This window comes from Salvia hispanica, chromosome 2, assembly GCF_023119035.1.
Source record: "Salvia hispanica cultivar TCC Black 2014 chromosome 2, UniMelb_Shisp_WGS_1.0, whole genome shotgun sequence".
NCBI classification, from domain to species: domain Eukaryota; kingdom Viridiplantae; phylum Streptophyta; class Magnoliopsida; order Lamiales; family Lamiaceae; genus Salvia; species Salvia hispanica.
In genome coordinates, this window is record NC_062966.1 from 30,421,003 (window position 1) to 30,444,684 (window position 23,682).

Genomic DNA, 23,682 nt, shown 5'->3' on the forward strand with positions numbered 1-23,682 from the left:
TCATATTTTTCCTACTTTACCCGTTTTTCTCCCTGTCTCTCTTACTTTACCTACTTTTTCTCCTCTTCTCTCTTGCTTTACCAATTTTACATTAAAACTCGTACGTGATCTATTTTTTTTGGACAGAGGAAGTAGCATAATTACTTTTTTGCCCTTATATTTTCCATGATCGACGGAGTGCGGCTACACGTGGACTTTGACTCCTGAGCCGTGTCCAATTTCCATTTGTTGTTTGCACCTACCCGACCCGACTCCAAGCAGACCCAAAAATATCTACGGAAAACATGAATCTCCAAACTCCATTTCTTCCAATCTAATTCTCGGAGCTCCACTATTTCTACAGATTTCCGCCACCGTATATATACATACACAGAAATTTGTACAGAGTTACGAAGCGCGATACCCTCAATTATGGATTCTCTGTCTTCTGTATCGCCATCTATCGTGCCGCCGCTCCGCTGCAACCGCCGGTGGCCCAAGGCTGTATCGTTCACATGCAGAAAATCAATTGGCGGATTTGGATCGCCTTATGATTTTCGCGGAAGACATCACAGCATGCGAATTTACTCTAAATCGGGCGGGGAAGCTGATCAGGAAGGGGGAAATCAACGGCGAGATGAGGACCTGGAGAGAGCGCTGCGGATGGACGGTACGATCCCTGGAACTTCCGATGAGTTTGTCAAGCAGGTCTCCTCGCGCGCTTATGTTATGCGTCGCCATCTCCAGCAAAGTTTCGATAGCAGTAGCTACGATGGTCAGTTTGCTAATGTTGCTGAATTTTTTGCTTTAGCTATTGTGATTGTTTGTTTGTTTGTGCCTTTTATCTGTTGCTGCTTTTGTTTTTTTTATAGTAATAAATTTCGCATCATGTTGTAATTAGCAATTGTTAGAGATGATTAAGTTGAGTATATACTCCTCTTTAGCTAGCTCATCCGAACAGCACTTTGACTCGTTGAATGCGTGTTTGATTACTATTTGTTGTAGCTGTTTGAATACATAAACTATGAAATCTCTGTCCCTGATTATCAATATTGATCATCTTGGTTATAGCTGATTAGGAACAATTAACGATATGAGTCATATGACTAAGATCCTCATTATCTTTGGATAAATGCAACTTAGTTCTGCTAGATATAGGAAATCTTCATCTTCTTCTCTCTAGGTTGACAAGCATGATCCAAGGTTTTATATGGTGCTTAGATTGTGAACTCGTATACAGACAAAATTTCACCCGACTAGGTTCTAGTTACAACTACAGTCCCTTTTATGACTCTGTTTTGACTTTGTCTGCATAAGTGCAAACTTTGTCTCTCAATGTCATATATATGCGCAGTATTGGAGGCAAATCCTTGGCAAGAGTCCTCGAAATCTGTCTATGTGCTGACTCACCAAGAAAACCAACTATGCACAATGAAAACTCGAAGAAACCGCAGGTGATTTAGGTTTTAATTTCCATGTGTTTGCTCTGCATCACTACTTCCTTCAGTGTTCCTCAGGGATTATTTTTTATGCAGTGAAGTCGAGAAAGAGCTTGGACTTTTGTTTTGTAAAGGAGGGAAGAAGCAAAACAAGTCAAAGCAGCCAGGAACCAGCACCAAATTTCAGATGCTTGTTGAGGATGTTCGGGAGGGTGTTCTGGTAAAGTCACTTTACTTATCGTTCCTATGTCCTGTTTCGTTCGAAGCTTAATTCATTAGGACATTAGAAACAATACGGCACTTGGAAGTCTGAAGAGTTGGCTATAATATAGGAATAGTTGAGAGACTGTGAGAATTGAAGTGCCTCAAACTTGACCATTTTTATGCTTAAGCATCATAGTGTTCTTAATTTCTAATAGAGTGCAGTATATTTTTTGTGGATGGGATTTTGTGTTATTCCCTTATTTATGCGGAGAATCTGCAGCTGGATAGTTCTGTTTCTAAAGGAAAGCCAGATGATCTAAGCGGAAAGTTAACTTAAGGTCTGGACTGTCTACGAACACGCCCAAATGGGGGAGTCCAAACCCAAATTTAGGAAGAAAATCAACAAAAAGTTACTACCAAACACCCACAAAAGAAATCAGGGTCTTGGTTCCCCCAAATCAAAACTAGAGAATAATATCCCCATTATCTAGTTTTCAAATCAGTCGATTTTCTGAATATGGTACTTGACTTCTAAAAACTATCTGCTTAACCAAAGGTATTCGAAGATCAAAATGAAGCTGCAAGGTACTGTGATCTGCTTCAGGGAGGAGGGCAAGCTTGTGAAGGTGTTGCAGAGATAGAAGCTTCATCAGTAAGCATCTATGTCGAACCGAACTCTACACTGTATGCATTTTCAATATTAAACATGATTTGGTTGCAGGTGTTTGATCTTTGCCAAAAGAACAGGGCTCTTGCTGTCTTGTTCCATCGGGGTAGAACACCACCTCTGCCAGAGAGCCTTAAGCTTGACCTTGGGGCGCGTAAACACTCCCTCGAAGATGAAGAGGACTTGGCTTGAAGGTTTTGGAATGGTAGCTGGGTGGTCACACATGCATAATTGCAAACACACACATACAGCTCTATAATTTCTTGTGAAGCTAATATTGACAGGACAGTTTCAACAATATACTGATTATTTATACTGTATATAATGGAGATTTTTTACTTCCAAACTGGAGTGGAACTTGATTCTATCTGTTAGTTTTCTGTTTTATGAGATTGGAAAAGCAGCCAAGCTGGGCCATGTTGAATCATTTCAAATATACCACCCTCAACATATTTAATAGTGCTTCATTCTCTTTTTAAAAATTGTAGGATAGATCGGATTGAGAAAAATATCAAAGTTATGATATAATTGACCCTTTTTGAAAGTTACGGAATAGATCAGAATTTGACCAAACTTAGAGTTTTTTTTTTTTTGTTGCCATTTGTACTTGAATTTATACACTACATAATAATTTACATGAATTTCCAATGTTATTTGCATTGCCTTTATTTCCCAAAACCTACGATCATAGCACAATAAAATAGTGAAATACTACCAAGGATGATATTGTAGCCCCAATTTATCTAAATACACTCAAATCCCGAAAAAATTAGAGGATATTCGGTAATGGATTCTTTCATCACCGAATCCTTTTATCTCGTCAAACACAAAAGTCAGATTGGAATCAGATTCTACAGCTCTAAATTCTAATCACATGTCGAAATATTTCTATCATTGCTAATGTTTCCAAATTCCAATAATACCATCAAATAATGAAATACTCGATCGCTTTTGTCTTTAAATAAAAACCCCAAACAAAATATCCAACTATTTGTAGTAAATTTCCGACTTTATTTGTTTTACACCGTCAATGTAAGCTATTTTAAATCATAATTGGCCAAAAAAACCAATTCACATATGCATAATAGCTCCAAGTCAAACGACAGTTTATTGCAAAAAATTATACCTAAAAAATGGAGTGGACTATTGTGAAGGGGATTTGTGTTAAAAGTCAATTCGCAGTTAAAAAAATGTGAAGAAAATATGCAGGTTAAAATAAAAAGAAATCTGAGAATGAGAAGAAACCAAACAAAACGGTTACTTTTTATTTCAGTAAAACGAACTGCCCCCAAATTTAACGATCCCGATCCATGAGCGGAAGCGAGGGCAGCTCAGGGAACCATGCCGCCGGAGAGGCGCCGCCTCCGCCTTCCGATAGAGAGAAGAAGAAGGAGAAGGCGCGCGTGAGCCGGACGTCGCTGATTCTCTGGCACGCGCACCAGAACGACACCGCGGCGGTGCGGAAGCTGCTCGAGGAGGACCCGTCCCTGGTGGCCGCTAGAGACTACGACGACCGCACGCCGCTGCACGTGGCTGCGATCCACGGCTGGATCGACGTTGCCAAGTGTTTGATTGACTACCAAGCAGATGTCAACGCACTAGATCGCTGGAAAAACACGGTATAAATTTCTCTTGCTGCGTATTTATGCAGTTGTGAAGCGTGTTTGGGTTGTGATTATCTCTGGTTATTAGGTATTGTCGTCGATTCAATAATTGGATCGATAGTTTGATTTCGTTTGAGTTCCGTTTTCTGTGAGATTTGGTCAATTGTGCCTTTTAGGATGTGAATTGGTGCTATCTGGATTCATAATGATGATGTGTTATGTTGCTACTTCATTTCAACTAATTAGGATCAAGAAAAACTAACTTTTACTACTTCTTAAATTTCAAGTTAATAATGAGACAGGGTGAATCTTTGTTTGTATTTCTATCAAATTGTAAGTTCACTGAGTTGTTGTATTCTGTTATTTACTTCAAAGTTTGACCTTCGTCGAGATCATCATCAGCACTGAGAATGAAATATGATGTATTTTTTGCTTGTATGTTTACAGATTCAAGGTTCTTTTGTGTTTTTGTTGTATGACACAACGTCAGAGCACTGTGAATTGATATATAACCATCTGCACCTTCTTTAGCTAATTCTACCATCAGATTTTTTGCCTAAACTTTTGCTAGTTTTACTTCAAAGTGACAATCATTGCAGTTTAGATCATTATTAGTGATTATTGTTTGATTATCACATGATTCAACTGTAGGGTTCATGCTGAGACAGGTTTCTATCCGTGAAATGCTTATATGTGCCAAACACAAACATTTCTTCTTTGTCATTTCTATTTCTTGTTAACATGAAATGGACATTAGTAGATGCTTGTCCATCTTAATTTTTTTACCTTGAAACAGCCTTTAGCTGATGCCGAAGGAGCAAAAAGATCGGTCATGGTTGAATTATTAAAATCCCATGGTGGAGAATCGTATGTAAGTCCCATGCTTCTGAATTGCATTCCTACTACTGGAATTCTTTTTCTACTTGGATCTCAAAATCCCTTCCCATTTCTCATATTTCCTTTCTTATGCTTTAACATTTTCTAGTATCCTATGTGAGAGTCATTCAATAAGTATCATTCCACATTCAATAAGTATCATTCCACATTGCAGGGCCAGAATGGAAGTCACTTTGAACCAAGACCTGTACCACCTCCTCTGCCCAACAAGTGCGATTGGGAGATAGACCCTGAAGAACTTGATTTCTCTAACTCAACTCTTGTGGGGAAGGTCAGAAATATTTATGTTACTTCTTAATCAACTTGGATATAGACTTATGACCCCTGAATTCGTTAGAAATTTCGATACCATATGATTCACAACGCTAGAGTCTGATAAATTACATCTCTTATGAAACAAAATCAAAATTGGGAATGGGATAGTACATGTAGGGTCCCTTTCTGTTTCCACTATTTATAATATTTACTCTTGCCATCGATCTGAAAATAAAACCAACCTAGATTTGATTCCATTAAAAAAAAAAATTCGTCTTGTAATACCATGTGCATGTAGGTCTGCCCTTGTGGAATTTTTGAAAGTTGTGTGTGGACCTTGTTACTGCTTCCTTCTAATTCTCCTCTGCAATATATACTTCGTATACGGCATGATGTGAAGTCAAAAAGTGAGAAACCAAGAATATGGTTTACCTTGGATGGATTTCCATTTTGTATAGGGATGTGGTATGCTTATCCTAATTTTTTCCTGACAACTTTCTATGATTTTTTTTCCCCTCTTATAACATCTAACCGTATTATGAATTAAGCTACATGTATCTCATCTCTCCTCTTATGTTCTCAAAACTCGTTCTTGCTAACGATACTTGATATTGATAGGGCTCTTTTGGTGAGATACTAAAAGCTAGTTGGCGGGGCACACCAGTAGCTGTGAAGCGAATTCTTCCAAGCCTTTCAGATGACAGATTAGTGATGTATGGTTTTTCAAATCACTATTTTCAAGTTCCATTTTCACATTATACTAGCGTGTATTGTTTCCCCTAGCATGCCTGAATGGGACCTGCACCAAATCTGTCATAAAATATTCTAAACCGTCTGTTTTGTCTGGCTCATCCATATGCTAAACTCAGATTTTATCTTTTTTAGCTGCACTCCCTAGTCTCTTATCTAGTATCGTCTCACCTATATACTCCTGCTTCCTTCCTATTTATTTACTTGGTCTCTTGATCATAATACAGTCAGGACTTCAGACATGAGGTCAATTTGCTTGTGAAGCTTCGTCATCCAAATATTGTCCAGTTTCTAGGTGCTGTTACTGACAAGAAGCCCTTAATGTTAGTTACAGAGTACTTGAGAGGGGTGAGTGATACGTTTTCTGTGAGTTTAAAGAACTGCATTTCACTTTGAAATGTCCCAACCTTAATTGTTATATCTTCCTTATAGGGTGATCTGCATCAACATCTAAAGGGAAAAGGGGCACTGAGTCCTGCAACTGCAATTAATTTTGCTATGGACATTGCCAGGTAAAATGATGTTATTGTTCGTTTTGTTCTAAACTTACAGTACATTAGTTATTCGCCGCCCATCTCAATCCCTCTCAATCTCGAAGCTTTGTCTCCTACTTTCATGCTTAAATTTTATTAGTTAGCAAAAATATTCATCCAATAAATACCTTCTGTGCTGAGTAACCTGCTATTTTTGAATGATTGGCTTTTCCTCTATCTGCCATAGTACACCTAGCAATATCATTATGAGATCATTAGGTGGCAATAATTATATCTCAAAATATTAAATGGTGCAGTTTATGTTATCACAGTAATATCCAATGTGTTTTATGCTTCTCTGAAAGTTTTACTTGTTTGGACAGAGGCATGGCTTATCTCCACAGTGAGCCAAATGTTATAGTACACAGAGATCTTAAACCAAGGTTAGTTGGTCGTTTTATGTCTCTCCTTTTTGGCTCGCAAGAGAAACTGTGTTGACTGTGTCTCTATATGATGATGAATGCGGTGTTTGTCCAGGAATGTTCTACTTGTGAATAGCAGTGCTGACCATCTAAAAGTGGGAGATTTCGGGTTAAGCAAGCTCATCAGGGTAAAACATTCTCATGATGTTTACAAAATGACTGGCGAGACTGGAAGCTGTAAGTAGTTATATGGAGTATAATACTGATCTACTAAGTGCTGCTGGGAGTTGAATCGAATTTCATGCTGTATATTCTTTTTTCTATGACCTCAACAGACCGTTACATGGCACCTGAAGTCTTCAAGCACAGGAAATATGACAAGAAAGTCGATGTTTTTTCTTTTGGGATGATATTATACGAGGTAAGCGCTCTACCCTCATAATGGCATATGGCATTAGAAACCAGTCTCAGTTAAAGCATAAACTTAAGTTAAAGAGAGTGTTAACCTATTGCAGATGCTTGAGGGAGACCCTCCAATGTCAAATTATGAGCCATACGAAGCAGCCAGATATGTAGCAGAAGGACACAGGCCAATATTTAGGTCAACAAAAATTATTCCTGAACTAAAAGAGTAAGTACTTACATGAATGTTGGTTTTGTGAATGCCATTTTCCTCATTATCTGCATAAACTTGAATCTTCATTACTCACAGATTTACATATATATAAGGACTGCAGCAGTCGATATATACTTTGATTGCAATGGAAGTCAATGTAATATCTGTTAATCGTACAGGTTAACTGCACAGTGCTGGTCTGCAGACATGAACCAGAGACCACCTTTCTTGGAGATTTTGAAGACACTCGAAAAGTTAAAGGAAGTAGTACCCCCTGATAATCACTGGCACCTATTTGCGTCATGAAGGACTTGGATCTCAATGGATGTTGCTGGGTGCGGTAATGCTTTACATGGAATTCGGCAGAACTAGCTACGTTGTGATTCCCTCATTATTATGAAGTTATGTTCTTGTTGGTGTACATGTGTTGTGAGTGCTCTGTTTATTTCTTTCGTCATTTATTCCCTTTCTTGACCATGACGCATTGCAGCACAAGCTGAGAAACTCGACATACGCTAATGAAAAATTATGTTTGCTTCTGTCAGATTTGTTTTGTTTTTTCTAGTAGATCATGAATGACAGTGTGTGTTTATCAAAGCTAGCTAAGCAGTAAGCACCCTCTAAAAAATATAGCATGTCTTGTCTGACAAACTACTGGAATACAAAGGCAGACATGGTGAGTTTAAATAAGCTTCTTCTTTTGAAAGAATGACTTCAAATGCCAAAGCTGCAGCCCCGTGACAGATAAGGAAACGAGAAGTGACAGAAAACTGAGCCACGCCATTTTTGAGTTGGTCGATATATTTAGCTGCTGCATTTCTTTTTCCCTGTTACACCAACTAGTATTCAACATCTGAATCTGAACTGTTGTTGGAGACTAAGTATAATTTTGTTAGACAATAGTATTACCTTTCACGTAGATAATATATCTCGTCGTGAATGGCCTGGACCGTATCATACATCCTCTGCAACTCCAGTTCCATTGCCTGCTTGAAAATGAAGACATGAATGGAATGCATTCACTAACACTAACACATTAAGATGGATGAAAGCAAACACTTACGGTAACTGAACCTTTCTTGGCAATGTTGCTCCAGTCCTTGGCAGCAACACCAGACTTCCATTCGAAGTCTATGGTCATAAAACTTGAGGGTTTGGTGTCAGCTGCGAAGAAGCAAGTCATGTAATCACCGGCATCGGCTGCCAGAAACGCGAAATGTCCCCATGCCACATTTTCTGCGTAGTGGTAGTTGTTCCCATATGATGAAGTAACCTATCAGTTATATTCCACAGATTAATTTACCATCATTTTCTCTTCAAAGGTATTTTTATACATAAAAAACCACTCCACATAACTATATGGAATCACATATACACTAAGGCCCAGACTGCTCTAGTCCTAATGGAATCACATATACACTATGACCGAATTACATGTCTTTAAAGTTTAAACTACCAACACTTCAAATCCTGAAAATATGCATTAATCACACCACAGTGTTTATTGACACAACACAATTTATTCATACAATCCATTATCATACCAAACACATTAAGATCATGAACAACCTTAATTAGCAAATTGATAAAGCCACAATACAATCTAAATCCCCCCCAAAAAACATACATATATACGTACCCGAATAGTAATTTTATGGGAGTCAGGCAAAGGCAATCCCTCATTGTAGTTTACGAGTTGATATTTTCCAACAGTCATTGAATTCAATTTGATATCCTCTGCTATGCATTTGGTGTGGCCAGTTTCCAGATCGAAACGAATCGATTCCACCGACCTCAATATCAACAAAATTACACCCAAAACCACTATTATATCTCCTCTTTCTATCAAACTCATCGTAATTTAATTATACTGCTGCTATTCAGCCATATGATATGATAGATGCTTTTGGCTAAAACATGAATGACTATTGATTGTTTCCGATATTTATGCAGCTGTTGGAGATGAAATTGGAAATCTCACTACTCTAACTCTACTATAGTCTATATACATCTGCTGAATTCTTGGACTTGCACTTCATCAATGCCTGCCACGTCCAAATTTTTGTTAATTTATTCAATTCATCGGAAAATTAGTTTTAAGATTTGGTCTACCATTTTACACATTGCCTAATTTTTTATTTATTTTCTTCTCGACCATCGTTCATCTCTCATTTAATTACTTGCTTGTTTATCACAAAGATTTACGAAGGTAACATCAAAAAATCAAAAGTCTAATAGAGTCATTTCCTTTTTTAGTGAAAGTCAACACATTTCTCTACACCTACTTTACTCTCTCTTACTTTATTTCCTCTTCCTTTAGTTAAATTACCTTAATCATTTTTCACTCTACTCTTCATTTGCTTAAATTACCTAACATAATTTTGCTTAATCTATGTACCAAAAAGAAACACTTCTATTACTATGATTCTAAGTTTGGAATGTTGGGCTCGGTAGTGTTTGTGGTATTGGGCTTGTCAGTGACGGGAATGGTGCCCATTCTGGTCAATTTCTTCTTGTTATTTAATTATTTAGTATTGTTCAATATCGTCAATTTATTATATAGTACTACTTCATCGATCTTAATAAAATAGATTAGTTTTACACTATTTAAGATTGTCTCTTAAAATTAGACCATGTTTAAATATGAATTTTTTTAACTAATTACACACCATTAATTACTGTGGACTCCACAATCCACTAACACTACTTTTACTATATTTTTGCATCTCTTTTACTTTGTCAATTTTACATTAAAATTCATGTCATTTCCAAAGTTTCTATTTTTAGAAAACGAAGGATGATAATTTCCATCTATTTATTTAGTATTGGCATTCAAATATAAGCAATTTGTGGGATTTACGTACCAATCATATTAAATCAATATGATTGTAGAAAATAGTGTTATCAACATTTTCATAAAGGTGAGAAGTGGATGATATTTGAAGTTTTAACGGCACACAGATAGTGATGCACATTTTGTTGCACGAACAAAATGGAGTATTAGCTACTATTCTGAGTCACTTTTAACCTAAACCATATGCTACCTATGTGGCTAACTATGTTTGCACATATGTCAAAAAGAAACACTTGAGTGCACCACTCGCTCGTCATTCATCAATCCTATGTCCAAACCCACATTTCTGTAATAAGTACAGGGGTGGATCCTCTGCCGTACTATTTAGCACAACAACTCCTGCTATCCCTAATATAGAATTAAAATAATATATAAATATTTAATTTATTTAATTTATTTATTTAATTTTTTTTATTGTGATGTGTGTAGGGACTGCTCTGCTTAGCAGAGGATCCCCATCCAATAAGTATATCGCATCTAAATACTCAAACATATGTTGTGCAAGTACTAAGTAGTAGTAGCATTTAAATGAGAACCTTTATTTTTTGTAAAAATGTGCATATCGAATGTAAATATATTGCATTATCTATAAAATTAATTGCACTACAAAAAACACTACAAGTATTTTCGTTGTATTCAAACCCAAGTGATAACCGACACTAAACATATACTGCGAATCCTTGTGGCCTATATGCCCAAGTTCAAAGCCCAATTAGGCCTAATGTTCCCATCCCATTTGCCCTTTCGCTGTTCCAAAGATCTCTCTTTAATCTCTGAAATGTTTTGATTTCTTTTGTGGCATCTCTCTGTGAGTGCAAAAACATGAACAATTGCTTATATCCGACCAAGATCAAATATTAAATTTAGGGTGTGTTCTGTGTTCACTTTGAAAGAATTGGCCAATTCTTGTGTTCACTTTTCACTAATTAATTGTTGGGGGCCTTACAATTGAAGTGGGGTCTGCACTATTCATGCCAATTGAGGAAGAATTGAATCTTGCAAAATAGGTAAGATTTGGGTGTGAATTGAAAAGTGCACCAAGAAATAGACTTGGTTTTACACATTTGCCCCACCTTTTCACTTTTTCATCTTTCCACATTCCCAGTTGGAGGGATAAATTTTGTAAATCTATAATTCTATTAAGTCAAAGTCTTTATTGGAGTATAATATTTGGATCAATTCTTGGGCCAATTCTAGTATACTAAACAAGACAAGAGAGAACATATGAGATATGTGGCCAATTATGGCTCAAATGTTGACCGGCCCAAATTGGTAGAAATGAAATATGAGAAAGTGAACACGCAACATTAATATATGGAAAGAATAGAATTGATGCCATATGGAAACCGAATTTGATTAATCCTGACCTCCAAGAATAATTATGTTAAGTAGTACATCAATCAGTTGTGACAATTTCTCGATTCTCAGTATACTCCCGCCATCCATGATTAAATTTGAATGTCTCATATTTAACCAGTACGAGTTTTAAGAAATTGTTTGAATTTATATAACGAGACCTACTTTTATATATTAGTTTAATAGTAGTAATAAAATGTGAGTGAAATGAGTTAATGGAATGTAGGGTCCACTTACCAAATATAGTAACAGCGAAATGAGACATCTATTGATGCACGGATGAAAAAGGAAAAATGAGATATTTAATAGCGAACGGAGAGAGTATTTAACATCATTGGTGCTATTTGACTTCCATATATAGTAATATGCTCCACATTTCACTAAACTTTTTACACTCACATTTTATTATAAAACCAATACTATATAATAGTAGAGTTATCCATATTTCACTATCTTTTTACACCAACTTTTTTTACTTTTCTTAATCCGTGTTGAACTCAAATAGGACTCCTAGAATGGGCCAAGAGAATAGTACATTATATTGTTATAATGTTTCAGATTCAATGTTCATAATGAATCTGATTCAATGTTATATATTTACAATACTTTTAGATAAAATTAATGTGAAGTAATTAAAATCCGTGTCATTTATAAATTTATCTATATATTTTTTTTAAAGATTAAAGAGAGTATTTTATTTTGTCAGAAAAATAGTCTAGATAGCACGGTAGTCAACTAAAATGTGAAGTAAAAATCGTACTGTATGCATTTGATGTGGACAATGCAGACGGTAATCATGAGTGCTAGTATATCCTTGCTCTGCATGCCAATATTTACTCCTTTTATTTCATTATATGCATACGTCATATTTACTGTACCTATCTCACTCGGCTAATTATTATATGTATCTATTTTATATGTCCTATCTTTATATATTTTTTTTTAAACAATCCTACCTTTATATATTTAATTTTTATGAAATATACTGATAAAATATAAGTAAAATAAGTTAGGAGAATATACCTCACATTCACATTATACATTCTTCTACCTATTTTCTTTATATTTATTAACACTTGTGACCAGTCAGAGAAAAACATTTAATAAGATAAGCAAGGAGTATAAATGTATAATAGTTCCCTTTGCTTCTTCAAATTAATAAAAACATGTACGCCGTTTAATAAGGTACGACATGGTCCGCAGTCCGCAGAGGCAATGCAGTTGATTTCGGAGGAGCAGATTTGTATGATTGACCAAGGATCAAATTCCACTACTGTCATGTAATTACAACACATCTCAGGCACAAGTGTGAGACCTTGGGAGGTGGGCTTCTGGCAGACAGTGGGTTAGGCCTTCTTCCTTAGCGGATCACTGCGTACCCTGATTTAACACTCCTCATAATATTATCAGACCGGGATGTGTGGGCCCTTAGGGTTGGGGTTTCAACCTTTTTTGTATGATAGAAGTACACAAATACGACGTCGGTTTTAATATCGACTTGTTTTAAATATCTAGTTAGTTTTAAGATTAAGGTTTACTGTAAACACTCTGAAATTGGTGGCGTAATTGTTAAAAGTTTTATATTTGTTAAAGTCATTTTTCGCCATATGCATTATTTATGATCAAAATTAAAGTAAAAGAAATGAGTAAGTTTTCTCTTACTAAGTCGCCATCAATTTTCCAATTCAATTAAAACTTAAATAATAGAATGATTAAACGAACATGCAGCGTGCACTATTTTTGATTTTTTTTTTCCAAGTCTTTACTTACTTTGAAATTGAAAAGCGAATCCAAAGCAAAGATAAGTAAAATTCTCAAAAAAGAAGAATAAAATATTAGACAAAATGAAAACATAGACAACGGAATGTTGTGATAGGCACGTAACACGGTTGTTGGGATTTCTTATAATTACTACTCCTATCTTTAGCTTTCTATAGTTACAACCAACTGTTAGTTGACACTCTCTGCAATGTGACACAAACTAGAATTGGTAAAAAAACGAGATATATATTAAATAAGCTCATAGCATTAATTCGAATTGACTCATTACATATTACACGTTATTGCTGCATCCAATCTACTTAATTATAACAAACATGATTAGGAAAACCTAATCAAACATTGACCAATACTTAGCTAGCAAAGACTTAACTAATGAAATCTCGGAATATTCGTAATAAATTATTGTAGCATAATATCTAACCCTTGTTAATTAATTTAACTCTTTAAACTTGGACGATCACATGTTGCTCCAGCAATTAACCTTGTTCTCCTCAAGATCTCCCCAACAACCTCCAAGGGCATTATTGGTATATTCGGGGTCAGAGACTGCACCATCGAGGCCGTCCATGAAGATCGGAAACCCTAAAGAGTCATGATCAACATAAGTAGGATGATCAAGTTCCACTGAATTCCCCATAATGCCCCTGGCCTGATCAATAGAGCCATAATGTGATTTCCCAGCGGATTCCTTCACGGTGAACGATGAATCTCCATCGAGCATGTTCTTTCCATCGGATGGATTAAATCCATTGAGAATCATGGAAGAGATGTCCTTTCCAGGATTTGTCCATTCCCACACTTTGAGGATGTCCAAACACGGACTCTGCATTGTCGGCCTCTGTTGGGATGGACCGTCAATGCAGAGTGAGTTTGGGTTGAAAATGAGTTTGGATTCGCGGACAAGCCGGGACTCGGCTTGAAGCCGGGCGCTTTCCCACTGAGCCATGTGGTTAATGTTGGCCATCTCTTTGGATTGGTGGCAATTTTGTGCAAGATTTTGGGGCTTGTGAGTGATTGGATCAATCCCCAATTTTGTCAATCTCTTCTTTAGACGAGTGTTCCAGTAATTCTTGATTTCATTGTCTGTCCTCTTAGGTAGGTGACTTGCGATAGCGGACCATCTTTGGATCAAATGATAAATCATAATAGCATGTCAATAATAATTTAATAATTATTTTAAAATACTAGAAACTTTAAGTAACATTTATGAACTTCACTCTTTATGTTGAATAAAATATAGTCTTTAATGTAATAGTAATAATATCGTATGAATCTACCCCTCAAATAAAATATTGTACACATCTAGAAGCTAGCTAGATGTAGCCCACAAACTTAAAAGGGCCAGACACCATTGGGGTAACAGATGAACGTTTTGCTTAAACAAATATAGGTCAAGTGTATAGACTTAACTCTTCCTATCATAATCATCACATTAATCTATGAATGCAATTTGCCTTTATTTCCACAAATGGACATCTATCTAGATAGAATATTGATTTTCATGGAAAGATATGTTGTGAATACATAACAATTTTTTATTGCACAGTCAAATTGAAAAATACTAACCTATTTCCAAGAAGGGCATGGAGTTGGATGATAGTTTGTTCTTCTTGTAAGCTGAACTTTCCTCTCTTAATATCTGGCCTCAGATAATTGGTCCACCTCAATCTGCAGCTCTTTCCACATCTTTGAAGCCCTAATTAAACCACAAAATTTGTTAATCTTTAAGTAATATATTTAAAGGAAGCTTAAATCAAAGTTAAAAAATGTACACATTGCATGCATGAAAAGATAGATAATTAAAATTACCAGCTTTAGAGGGAAGAGAACGCCAACTTCCATGGCCATGTTCTTGAATATAAGCTAAGAGTTTCTCATCTTCTTCAGCTGTCCATGGCCCCTTTTTCAAGCTTATATTATCACAGCATGGAGATCCAGCCATTTCTTTTGAGGGAGGTGGGAAAAATGTGGATGGTTTTTGCATGCAGGAAGGCTATGAAATTGTACACTATATATAAAGATCAAATTAATAGGTTTTACTCTACCAAAACAATATTTTTACTTGAGCTTCTGACGATGAGAACAGCTGCCTAATATCAACAATTAATGATTCAAGGTAAAGGATCTACGGTTCCAAAGTTAGGTACATAGTTCCATTAATAACATATTGATACTTCACGAGTCACATTTTTCATGTCTATATTATCGATTGTGTTTTTTGACTCTCTAAGGTGGGTAAAAATGCAAAAAGATAGCGAGCACAACACCGAACACCTTCCGAGCATCTAGCAAGCACTTGTCCAAATGATCGACCACTCAACAAGAACAATCAACTGAGTCGGAGATCGACGTGGGAATAATATACGGAGCACAAAATTGTTATGTGAAAGTCATTCTTGGTGAGCACGTACCAAACAACATGTATAGTATCGTTGGGAATTTGCAGCGGAAAATTGCAAATTAAACAAATTTACAAACTCTATTTAGGTGGTTATACGATTAAAACTAATTCGTGCATACAACAAGTTGCATGCTAGAAACGCATTTAAATCACATAGTCGAATTAAAATCCTAATATATGATTTCTGCAAATTAGTAATGTATCGTTTGATTATTCAAATAATCGAAGGTTTTTTTGAAAATTCTACGTGGTAGAATTCGTGTTCCTGTCTCATATATATTCTTCTTCATATAAAGGTATGACGAGCCAGATCAGATTCATGGATGTTAATTGGACTAGGCCACATCTATTTTGGACCCTCTCTTATAAAAAAAATAGAAACTTTGGATCAACATAGGGTTTGTATAGCTAGAAGTGTACTTTCTAAATAGTTGGATCACGTTTGATATTTGGTAAGTTTAACTTGTTGTGAACCATAGGTGAAATGTTTGGAGTATTCGCATTATTGAGAACCAAAATTAGTAATAGTAGTAGTAAAAAAGATAATTAGGTGATAGATGGGAGTAAATTTAAGTGAATGGAGTAATATTTTTTATTACATGACAAATAAAGAGAAACAATGGGCCTCCATTTCAGATCCGCTGCATCCTCGTCCGGTTCAATGAGTCAGTTTGTCGGTGCTGATAAACAAGTATTAAATTTAATTATTAATTTCAAATAAACAACAATTATCGAGCAAGACAACTTTTAAAAAAATAAATACTAATAATTATCGGCAACTTTTAAAAATAAACATTAAAACTTACCGACCACCAATTGAACTCAGAGGATTAAATATTGAAAACAAGAAATATTTAACGAGCGCCATATCTTCAAAGGTTAGAGAGCAACTCAAGTGCTAATTAGTAATTAATATATTAAAATTATCAAAAAAGTTAACTGTAAATATAAATTAATCGGTAACTTTTACTCAACAATCTAGTGCATGCTCATTAATTAATTTATAAAAAGTAAAAAATCATTATCGAGCATACTTGTTACCAAGCACTTAGGGAGCATTTTGTTTACGCTTATAAAGATAACAAACAAATTATTTTTATTTTGTAAATCTATGTGAAAAAACCTTAATTATCGAAACGAATTGCATGAAAAGTGGGTATCGTGATTTTTTTAACTTATGATTGAGTTTAATTTGATTTAGATTCGAAATCATGATAGTATTGGCAAATGCGAATCCAACTTTATGAAAAATTGATTTTCGGTCCAAAGTCTAGGCAGCACGTCGTTTTTTGTTCACCATATTTTGGACCATGCTATCATGTTGACAACCATGCATGTTTCTTTATATAGTTTTTGCTTCATAAAAATACTAACACTCATATACTTAACACCTAAATAATTACGATGCTTCTTAAATCATCACTACGTGTCATAAAAAAAAACCAAATCGTGTGAATATATTGAACTTAGATCGAGCTAGTGTTACACAAAGTGCCTAAATTTTTCATTTTACAAGGAAATGAATGGGCCGATTATAAATTGATGGTACAAATAATTAACATAATGATTGAGTGATAATTAATTTCAGTTCAAGTGTTTCAGTAATTGATAAGACAAGAATTTTAGAATGAAGAACGAGATGGATAGATGGTCCAGTGCATGCTAAAATTAATTATAGTACTCCTCTTACTTTCAAATTTAGTAAGAAAACATTCCTTTGTTTATCCTTTATGATCTTACGTGCTATATTTGATTCGTTTGGAGTCGTGACTGTTAATTATGGTGGAAGTACTTCTGGTTTCAATGTTCAAATGGATATTTCTATAATTAATTAAGTTCCATGAAAATTATATTATACGTTTACAATGGAAAACTACTGAAATATATGACGCCAATCTAAATTACAATATTCATGTAAATTGTGAAATCCAACTTCATTTTTAGGCATAAAAATAAATTTTAAATTAAAAAAAATATTTTTAAAATAATATAAAAATTTAGAATAGATCAAATTTAAAAATAAAATTGATCCAACTGATAAAACAATATATTTCAAAAATAATTTGGTCGCACCCTATTTATGTAAGACTTTTGGTTGTAATTATCTTTCTTTAATTGTTGATTTGGTATTAATTATACTTCCTAGTAGGATAGGAATATTAGATGGCAAGGATTTGACATTATCTATGTTCGGATTGTCGACTTAATCCTTCATACTCCCGATGTGGGATGAGTTTGTACTCAACAATCTAATTTCGTTTGCTTCTACCTTTAGGTTTCCATATATCTTTACCTCATTATGAATGAAAATCGAAGTTTAATTATCAATGAAACGTTACTTTTAACTCTTTTTGTCTCGTCCCTTTGAACCATGGTGCACAGAGTCAATTTATTGATTTATCAAAACGGTCCTATCCTGTTTGTGGCATCATCATTCTACCTCTACGACTTATCAAATGGATAATCATCTTCGTTTATGATGTTTTTTTACTAGTCTACATTCTTGAATTCATTCAAGTTGGACACACATCCATGACATCGGTGTATTTTTCGCTCATTTCTGCAGCATTCCTGGACTACACATCCCTGTCGACATCGACTGTCGGTGTACGCTTACCTGCGAGGATCACATCCCACAAATGATCTACACGGACCTATGCATAGATTTAGTAAACATACAAGTGTAAGTGTGTAAGTGGTAACCTTATTAATCTGCCAATTCGTACCTCATACCATATTACTCAAAATTCCCTAACAAAATTTTGTAAAAGTCTTAACAATTCCAAAAAACTGTAGTGATCTATAACAAACAAAATCCAAAACATAAAATGAAATTTGATAGAGTACTAAACATTTGCATGCACAAAATTAAATACTGTTTCGAACCAAAGTGTTCTCAATTTCTCATTGATAAAATTAACTACCCAACTGCCCCAGTCGACAAATTAATACTTCAAATAATTTATAGTTTTTTAAAAAAGAAATATAATCCAAGAATAGTACTACTAGTAGTAGTTCAAATATTAAAAAAAACAAAACAGAATTTTGGTAGGTGGTCCAGTTTATGAGCAGTGGCCCAAACAAATAAGTATGATAGATACAAATGAGAAATTTATAACGATCACATTTATAGGTTGGATCCAAATGAGAGGATAGAGGTCCAACACGACATCTACTTCTGGGCTTATTAAATTATCAATGGAACAACTATTTCTTGGATTAAATTAATATGAAATCTGAGCATGGTATATAACTATAATTAAATAAGAGAATTACATTTTTAGTTCTTATGGTTACCAATTTCTGCTTTATAAATGAGACCATATGTCTTTGAATTTTGAAATTGACACTATGTCTTTGAATTTTGATAAAATATTGCTGAAATAATTTCACTATTTCATGATTTTTACCCCATGCATTTCTCTTTTTTTTTTTTTTTTTTTTTTTTTTTTTTTTTGCCTCAAAGTGTTTTTTATACGTCTACTATGCAAGCTAACATACGTCAATTGAAAGAGTACATGTGGTGGTCCCGCACCTTATCCCTTAAACATTAGGTCAGAGGTTCGATCCTTGCTCATGTAATCGAAGCAAACTATTTCTGGCTTCTTATCATTCGTTGTATACCTTCTACGTGCTTTATGGCTTCTTACTTTTACCTTCTGTACTTTTCTTTCTTCTTTCGTGTTCTTCTTTAAGTATTAGTACTATAATTGCTTCTTTAATTCAATAAACTTTCAAGACCTCGCTATATATAAGATCATAAACACTAAAATATAACAAAACACAAATACGGAGATTCCATATTCAATAAACTTTTCATGCATTTGACAATAAAATCTGATCTAATTAATAAGTATTCTCCACTGAAAAAAAAACCTTAAATTCCCTCTGAATAATATTATTTGAAATGATTGTAGATGTTTTAAAGTATTTTATTCCAACCCTTTAGACTTCACAAAGCCAAGTTATTAATTAAAAAAATGAAACAATGAGATAACTAGCTAGGGGTGAGAAAAAAAACCGAAAACCAAATATCTGAACCGAACCAAACCGAAATTTTGAAATTCGGCTCAGTTTTTTCGGTTCGGTTCCGTTCGGTTTTGAAAATACAAAATTTTTGGTTTTTCGGTTCGGTTCGTGCGAAAAACCAAATAACCGAATTATATTTTAAATATAATATTATATACTGTATTCTATTAATTTAATATATCTATATAATATATTTATATTCTTTTAATAGTATATTTATATTCTTTTAATATATTCTATATAATATGTATTATATATATTCTATTTATTTTATATTTTATATTTTATAGATATATATATTCTATTATATAAAATGAAATATATTATATATATTAATTTTTTTTTCGGTTTTTTGATTTTTTGATTTTTTCGGTTTAGTTCGGTTGTTGAAGTTCGGTTTTGGGTTTTTCGGATTCGGTTCGGTTTGAATTTTGAACTAAATTCAGTTTTTTGGTTTTGGTCCGATTTAGGCAAAAAAACGAACCGAAACCCGAATGCTCACCCCTAAAGATAACGCACTATATACAGTTGTCAGATGGGTCACTGGTCAGGTTAAAAAAAGTTGGTCGGCCCAAGCCACAGCTTGTTTAATACCTACAACTAAAGTGACCCAAATTCTTTTCTATAAATTTGGACCTAACCCAACTCAGGTCCACTTGAGAAGTGGGTTGTGCTTAACTGGGCAATGTTGAAAATTGTTTTTGTTTCATACATTTTTTAATTTCTCAAATTATTAAAAAAGTAATAAATATTATAAATTAAAAATAATGATATCCGGATGATTAACTTATTTATAAGATCTTTTATTTTCAGTTGTAATATATGTTTAAAATCAATTCTTATAGCAAAACTAAGATAGCCCTTAGATTGGTGATCAACCGCCTAGATTATTACCTTAGGTAGTAGTAGTAGTAAGATTTATTTTATGCCGTAAGGGTAAATCAGGGAATCAATCTTTTTGTAGTTTTCCAATAAACGACAATGTGAAAATATGTTGTGATTTAATAAAGTTTGTTGCGGTGATTTAATGACTTAAGTGCATTAAGTGTATATAATGATCTAAGCGCAGTGTATACGATGCCCAAAAAAATGTCCATTTCAAATTGCATACGAATACAAATTTAATACAATTGTTAGTTTGACTAATTTACCACCAATAATGAACACCGAAAAACCTAGATTTACACTATCTATTTCTTTGATAATCCGATAGACTACGAAAAGCTATATATGATTGTGCAGTAATAGAAGTAGTAGTTTGAAATTATAATATAAATACAAGTCCAAAGCTTGTCATATAGTAGTAGTACATAATTGTGTAGAGACTTCATTGAAATCGCTACTAACCAATTATTACAAAATGACAAGGTCCGATTCTCATAACCTAATTAAGTTGCATGCATCAAATTAGTTAATGATACAACACTAAAACACAGGCGATTCCACCGGAGAAGTCACTAAATTGAGCAATTCATTCCAATAATTCTTGTTATCCTCCAACTCTCCGGCGTACGAACTCGCCCCACTGTTGTAGCATTCCGAGCTCAACATCGCCGGATCCATGGAAGCTTCTAGATTATTCATAGAACACAACGAAATATTATCATCCTGCACCAAATTATTGAACATACCCTTCTCTTCCACGTATCCGTTTAATTTGTTAATACAAAAGTTTAGTGTTGAAGTCGGCGAGTCGAGGACGAAAAGGCCGCCGCTGCCGCTGTTGGACGATTGCCACGCCTTGAGCACGTCTAGGCAGGCCGGCGCCGGCGCCGGCGGAAGCGGCGGCGGCACGGAGATTTTCTGAAGGAGTTGAAGTTTGGACAGAAATTTTGATTCTCGGACGAGGCGGGCCTCGGCCTCGAGGCGGGCGGTCTCCCACTGAGCCATGTGGCTGACCACGGCCGCCTGCCTTGACTGGGCCGAGCCGCCCGGGGTCTCCTTTGGCTTGTGGGTGGCCGGGTCGATCCCCATCCGGGTCAACCGCTTCTTCAGCCGGGTGTTCCAGTAGTTCTTGATCTCGTTGTCTGTTCTCTTTGGTAAATGGGTTGCTATAGCTGACCACCTATGATTATGTAAAAACCCAATTAACATTTGTAAAAACACAAAATTAGAAACTTTTCATTGAAATTTTTAGAAAAAAATAGCCCAAAATTTCTAGTTGTAATATACTATTATGAAACCCTAATATGTGGTTTATTCTTTTGGTATAGAAAAATTTGGAATGGAGATTTCAGACCTATTGCCAAGAAGGGCATGGAGTCGAATAATGGCCTTCTCCTCTTGGGAGCTAAATTTGCCTCTCTTGATATCTGGTCTAAGATAGTTAGTCCATCTCAATCTACAGCTCTTCCCACATCTTTGTAACCCTAAAAACAAGATAGACATTTTATTTATTTCTTCATAATAATAAAATGAATTACTAATTGATAGTTACCAGCTTTAGCAGGGAGGGAACGCCAGCTTCCATGGCCATGTTCTTCAATATGAGCAAGAAGCTTCTGATCTTCCTCACGAGTCCATGGACCTTTCTTCAACTCCATCTTCTCCTGGCCATTGGATCTCACCATTTTTTTGATTTGTTACTTTCCAAAAAGGGATGTGAATAATAACTAACTTTAGACCCTAGTCAATTAATCTTGTTGGCAACCTAGAATAGATAGGAGAGGGCCTTGTTCAATTGCAGGAGATATATATGGTGATGGTGGTATGATCAATGATGGCATGCATATATAGTGTGTCAAGAAATAAATAGAGTTAGTTTGCTAAAAGTAGTATGGGACATGTGATTTGAGAAATTAAGGCGTGTTTTCACGTTCATTTTATAACTAACTATATTCTCAAAACGAAATATTAATAAAAAAAAAGAAACATTAAATTGGTGACCATTATTGTGTCAAAGAAATTAATGGTGTGATGAGTGATGACGTCAGGGTGAGAGCAGCCTTATAAATGATGAGTAGTGCATATGGGTTAGTAGATAATTTGCTGGGGCCACTAAGATTTTGCATTGGGATTTCGAACAGTGTACTTTCATTCTCTCAGAGTGAAAGGAAGCAAAAAAATGAGTTGTGAGGTTAGATGGAAGGTATAAATGTCTATATGTAGTAAAAAAAAAGACTAACTAAAAACCTGTTTATATAGATAAAATATTATTTGGATGGTGTTATTTTGCCTGAAAATTCCATTTTTAGCTTGAGTTTTCACCGTATTTACCACTTCAAGAGCTCGCTACTTCTAGCTTTGTCTATGTAGAGATTTATTGGATGATATTATCTGAGTTCAATTTTTGTTAGATAAATAAGTGTTCTATTTGAAATTAACTTTGTTTTCAAATTCCATTTTGAAATTATGGGTTAAGAGGACGTTAATTAATTACTACTCTCATTCTATTCTTATTGCTTTATTTATCACAAGCAATCTCATTCTATTCTTATTGCTTTATTTATCACAAGCAAAAATTGGGAATAACAAAAATAAAGAACCAATAATGAGTAAATCATACTATTTCATACATTAATTACAGATAAGTCACCCAATTTGTAAGTACCCCCACCCCCCTCACACTATACTCCTCAAACCCTATTCTATCAAAATTTCGATGGGTAGTGACAAAATGCAAACTCTATGTATTGTATAAATTCAAAAATTCTTCATCACAGTGTCGACACATGCATAGTAAAATTTCAAGAATTTGATGTCAACGCAGCGTCAACCGTTGGCACTGTGTTGACATTTTCTGTTGCCGTTATGTTGTCATCTGTTGACATTTTTAAACGGTCCAGATTATAGTTTGAAGTTTGTACAGTATTTAAAGTTTGCATTTGATTACATCCCAATTCTTGTTTAACTCTCCTCTTCTACATCGTTATATTTCGGGCAAGCGCCGTCGTCTTCTCCATTGCATACGGAGCCTTCTCCGTATTTAAATCGTCTCCATTGGTGCTCGAACAT

At 34.9% G+C, this 23,682-nt stretch overlaps 5 protein-coding genes across 5 annotated transcripts; 2 read left to right on the forward strand and 3 right to left on the reverse strand.

Moving 5' to 3' along the window:
* The first annotated feature begins 284 nt into the window (after positions 1–284).
* LOC125205574 lies at positions 285–2,635 on the forward strand. The gene is made up of 5 exons (XM_048104604.1): positions 285–754; positions 1,334–1,433; positions 1,515–1,638; positions 2,179–2,274; positions 2,344–2,635. Exons 1-5 carry the CDS (start codon positions 412–414, stop codon positions 2,479–2,481), a joined length of 801 nt encoding a protein of 266 aa, XP_047960561.1. The 5' UTR covers positions 285–411; the 3' UTR covers positions 2,482–2,635.
* Positions 2,636–3,537: 902 nt separating this feature from the next.
* Positions 3,538–7,850, forward strand: LOC125205569 (integrin-linked protein kinase 1-like). Its single transcript, XM_048104599.1, has 11 exons — positions 3,538–3,908; positions 4,690–4,764; positions 4,945–5,061; positions 5,664–5,758; positions 6,023–6,143; positions 6,228–6,307; positions 6,652–6,711; positions 6,806–6,927; positions 7,026–7,111; positions 7,206–7,321; positions 7,486–7,850. The coding sequence occupies exons 1-11, from the start codon at positions 3,600–3,602 to the stop codon at positions 7,610–7,612; spliced, it is 1,308 nt and encodes a 435-aa protein (XP_047960556.1). The 5' UTR covers positions 3,538–3,599; the 3' UTR covers positions 7,613–7,850.
* Positions 7,851–7,909: 59 nt separating this feature from the next.
* On the reverse strand, positions 7,910–9,253 carry LOC125205575 (transmembrane emp24 domain-containing protein p24delta9-like). The gene is made up of 4 exons (XM_048104605.1): positions 8,946–9,253; positions 8,370–8,579; positions 8,216–8,292; positions 7,910–8,133 (listed from the first exon to the last, which is right to left on the reverse strand). The coding sequence occupies exons 1-4, from the start codon at positions 9,159–9,161 to the stop codon at positions 7,989–7,991; spliced, it is 648 nt and encodes a 215-aa protein (XP_047960562.1). The 5' UTR covers positions 9,162–9,253; the 3' UTR covers positions 7,910–7,988.
* Positions 9,254–13,546: 4,293 nt separating this feature from the next.
* On the reverse strand, positions 13,547–15,262 carry LOC125205572 (transcription factor MYB106-like). The gene is made up of 3 exons (XM_048104601.1): positions 15,108–15,262; positions 14,865–14,994; positions 13,547–14,419 (listed from the first exon to the last, which is right to left on the reverse strand). Exons 1-3 carry the CDS (start codon positions 15,238–15,240, stop codon positions 13,756–13,758), a joined length of 927 nt encoding a protein of 308 aa, XP_047960558.1. The 5' UTR covers positions 15,241–15,262; the 3' UTR covers positions 13,547–13,755.
* A 5,773-nt stretch (positions 15,263–21,035) lies between these two features.
* Positions 21,036–22,440, reverse strand: LOC125205573 (transcription factor MYB106-like). Its single transcript, XM_048104602.1, has 3 exons — positions 22,166–22,440; positions 21,968–22,097; positions 21,036–21,793 (listed from the first exon to the last, which is right to left on the reverse strand). Exons 1-3 carry the CDS (start codon positions 22,296–22,298, stop codon positions 21,154–21,156), a joined length of 903 nt encoding a protein of 300 aa, XP_047960559.1. The 5' UTR covers positions 22,299–22,440; the 3' UTR covers positions 21,036–21,153.
* Positions 22,441–23,682: the final 1,242 nt, after the last annotated feature.

What these genes read in the sequence shown, in the direction of transcription:
- LOC125205574 (XM_048104604.1), top strand. Translation starts at nt 412, where the DNA reads ATGGATTCTCTGTCTTCTGTATCGCCATCTATCGTGCCGCCGCTCCGC. An exon ending in AAAACTCGAAGAAACCGCAG is followed by an intron (nt 1,434 to 1,514) that starts GTGATTTAGGTT and finishes TTTTTTATGCAG; the next exon opens with TGAAGTCGAGAAAGAGCTTG. An exon ending in CAGAGATAGAAGCTTCATCA is followed by an intron (nt 2,275 to 2,343) that starts GTAAGCATCTAT and finishes ATTTGGTTGCAG; the next exon opens with GTGTTTGATCTTTGCCAAAA.
- LOC125205569 (XM_048104599.1), top strand. Translation starts at nt 3,600, where the DNA reads ATGAGCGGAAGCGAGGGCAGCTCAGGGAACCATGCCGCCGGAGAGGCG. An exon ending in ACTCAACTCTTGTGGGGAAG is followed by an intron (nt 5,062 to 5,663) that starts GTCAGAAATATT and finishes TGATATTGATAG; the next exon opens with GGCTCTTTTGGTGAGATACT. An exon ending in ATTATTCCTGAACTAAAAGA is followed by an intron (nt 7,322 to 7,485) that starts GTAAGTACTTAC and finishes TTAATCGTACAG; the next exon opens with GTTAACTGCACAGTGCTGGT.
- LOC125205575 (XM_048104605.1), bottom strand. Translation starts at nt 9,161, where the DNA reads ATGAGTTTGATAGAAAGAGGAGATATAATAGTGGTTTTGGGTGTAATT. An exon ending in CCCATAAAATTACTATTCGG is followed by an intron (nt 8,580 to 8,945) that starts GTACGTATATAT and finishes TATAACTGATAG; the next exon opens with GTTACTTCATCATATGGGAA. An exon ending in ATATATTATCTACGTGAAAG is followed by an intron (nt 8,134 to 8,215) that starts GTAATACTATTG and finishes TTGGTGTAACAG; the next exon opens with GGAAAAAGAAATGCAGCAGC.
- LOC125205572 (XM_048104601.1), bottom strand. Translation starts at nt 15,240, where the DNA reads ATGGCTGGATCTCCATGCTGTGATAATATAAGCTTGAAAAAGGGGCCA. An exon ending in TTCTCTTCCCTCTAAAGCTG is followed by an intron (nt 14,995 to 15,107) that starts GTAATTTTAATT and finishes TGGTTTAATTAG; the next exon opens with GGCTTCAAAGATGTGGAAAG. An exon ending in CATGCCCTTCTTGGAAATAG is followed by an intron (nt 14,420 to 14,864) that starts GTTAGTATTTTT and finishes TTTGATCCAAAG; the next exon opens with ATGGTCCGCTATCGCAAGTC.
- LOC125205573 (XM_048104602.1), bottom strand. Translation starts at nt 22,298, where the DNA reads ATGGTGAGATCCAATGGCCAGGAGAAGATGGAGTTGAAGAAAGGTCCA. An exon ending in TTCCCTCCCTGCTAAAGCTG is followed by an intron (nt 22,098 to 22,165) that starts GTAACTATCAAT and finishes TCTTGTTTTTAG; the next exon opens with GGTTACAAAGATGTGGGAAG. An exon ending in CATGCCCTTCTTGGCAATAG is followed by an intron (nt 21,794 to 21,967) that starts GTCTGAAATCTC and finishes ACATAATCATAG; the next exon opens with GTGGTCAGCTATAGCAACCC.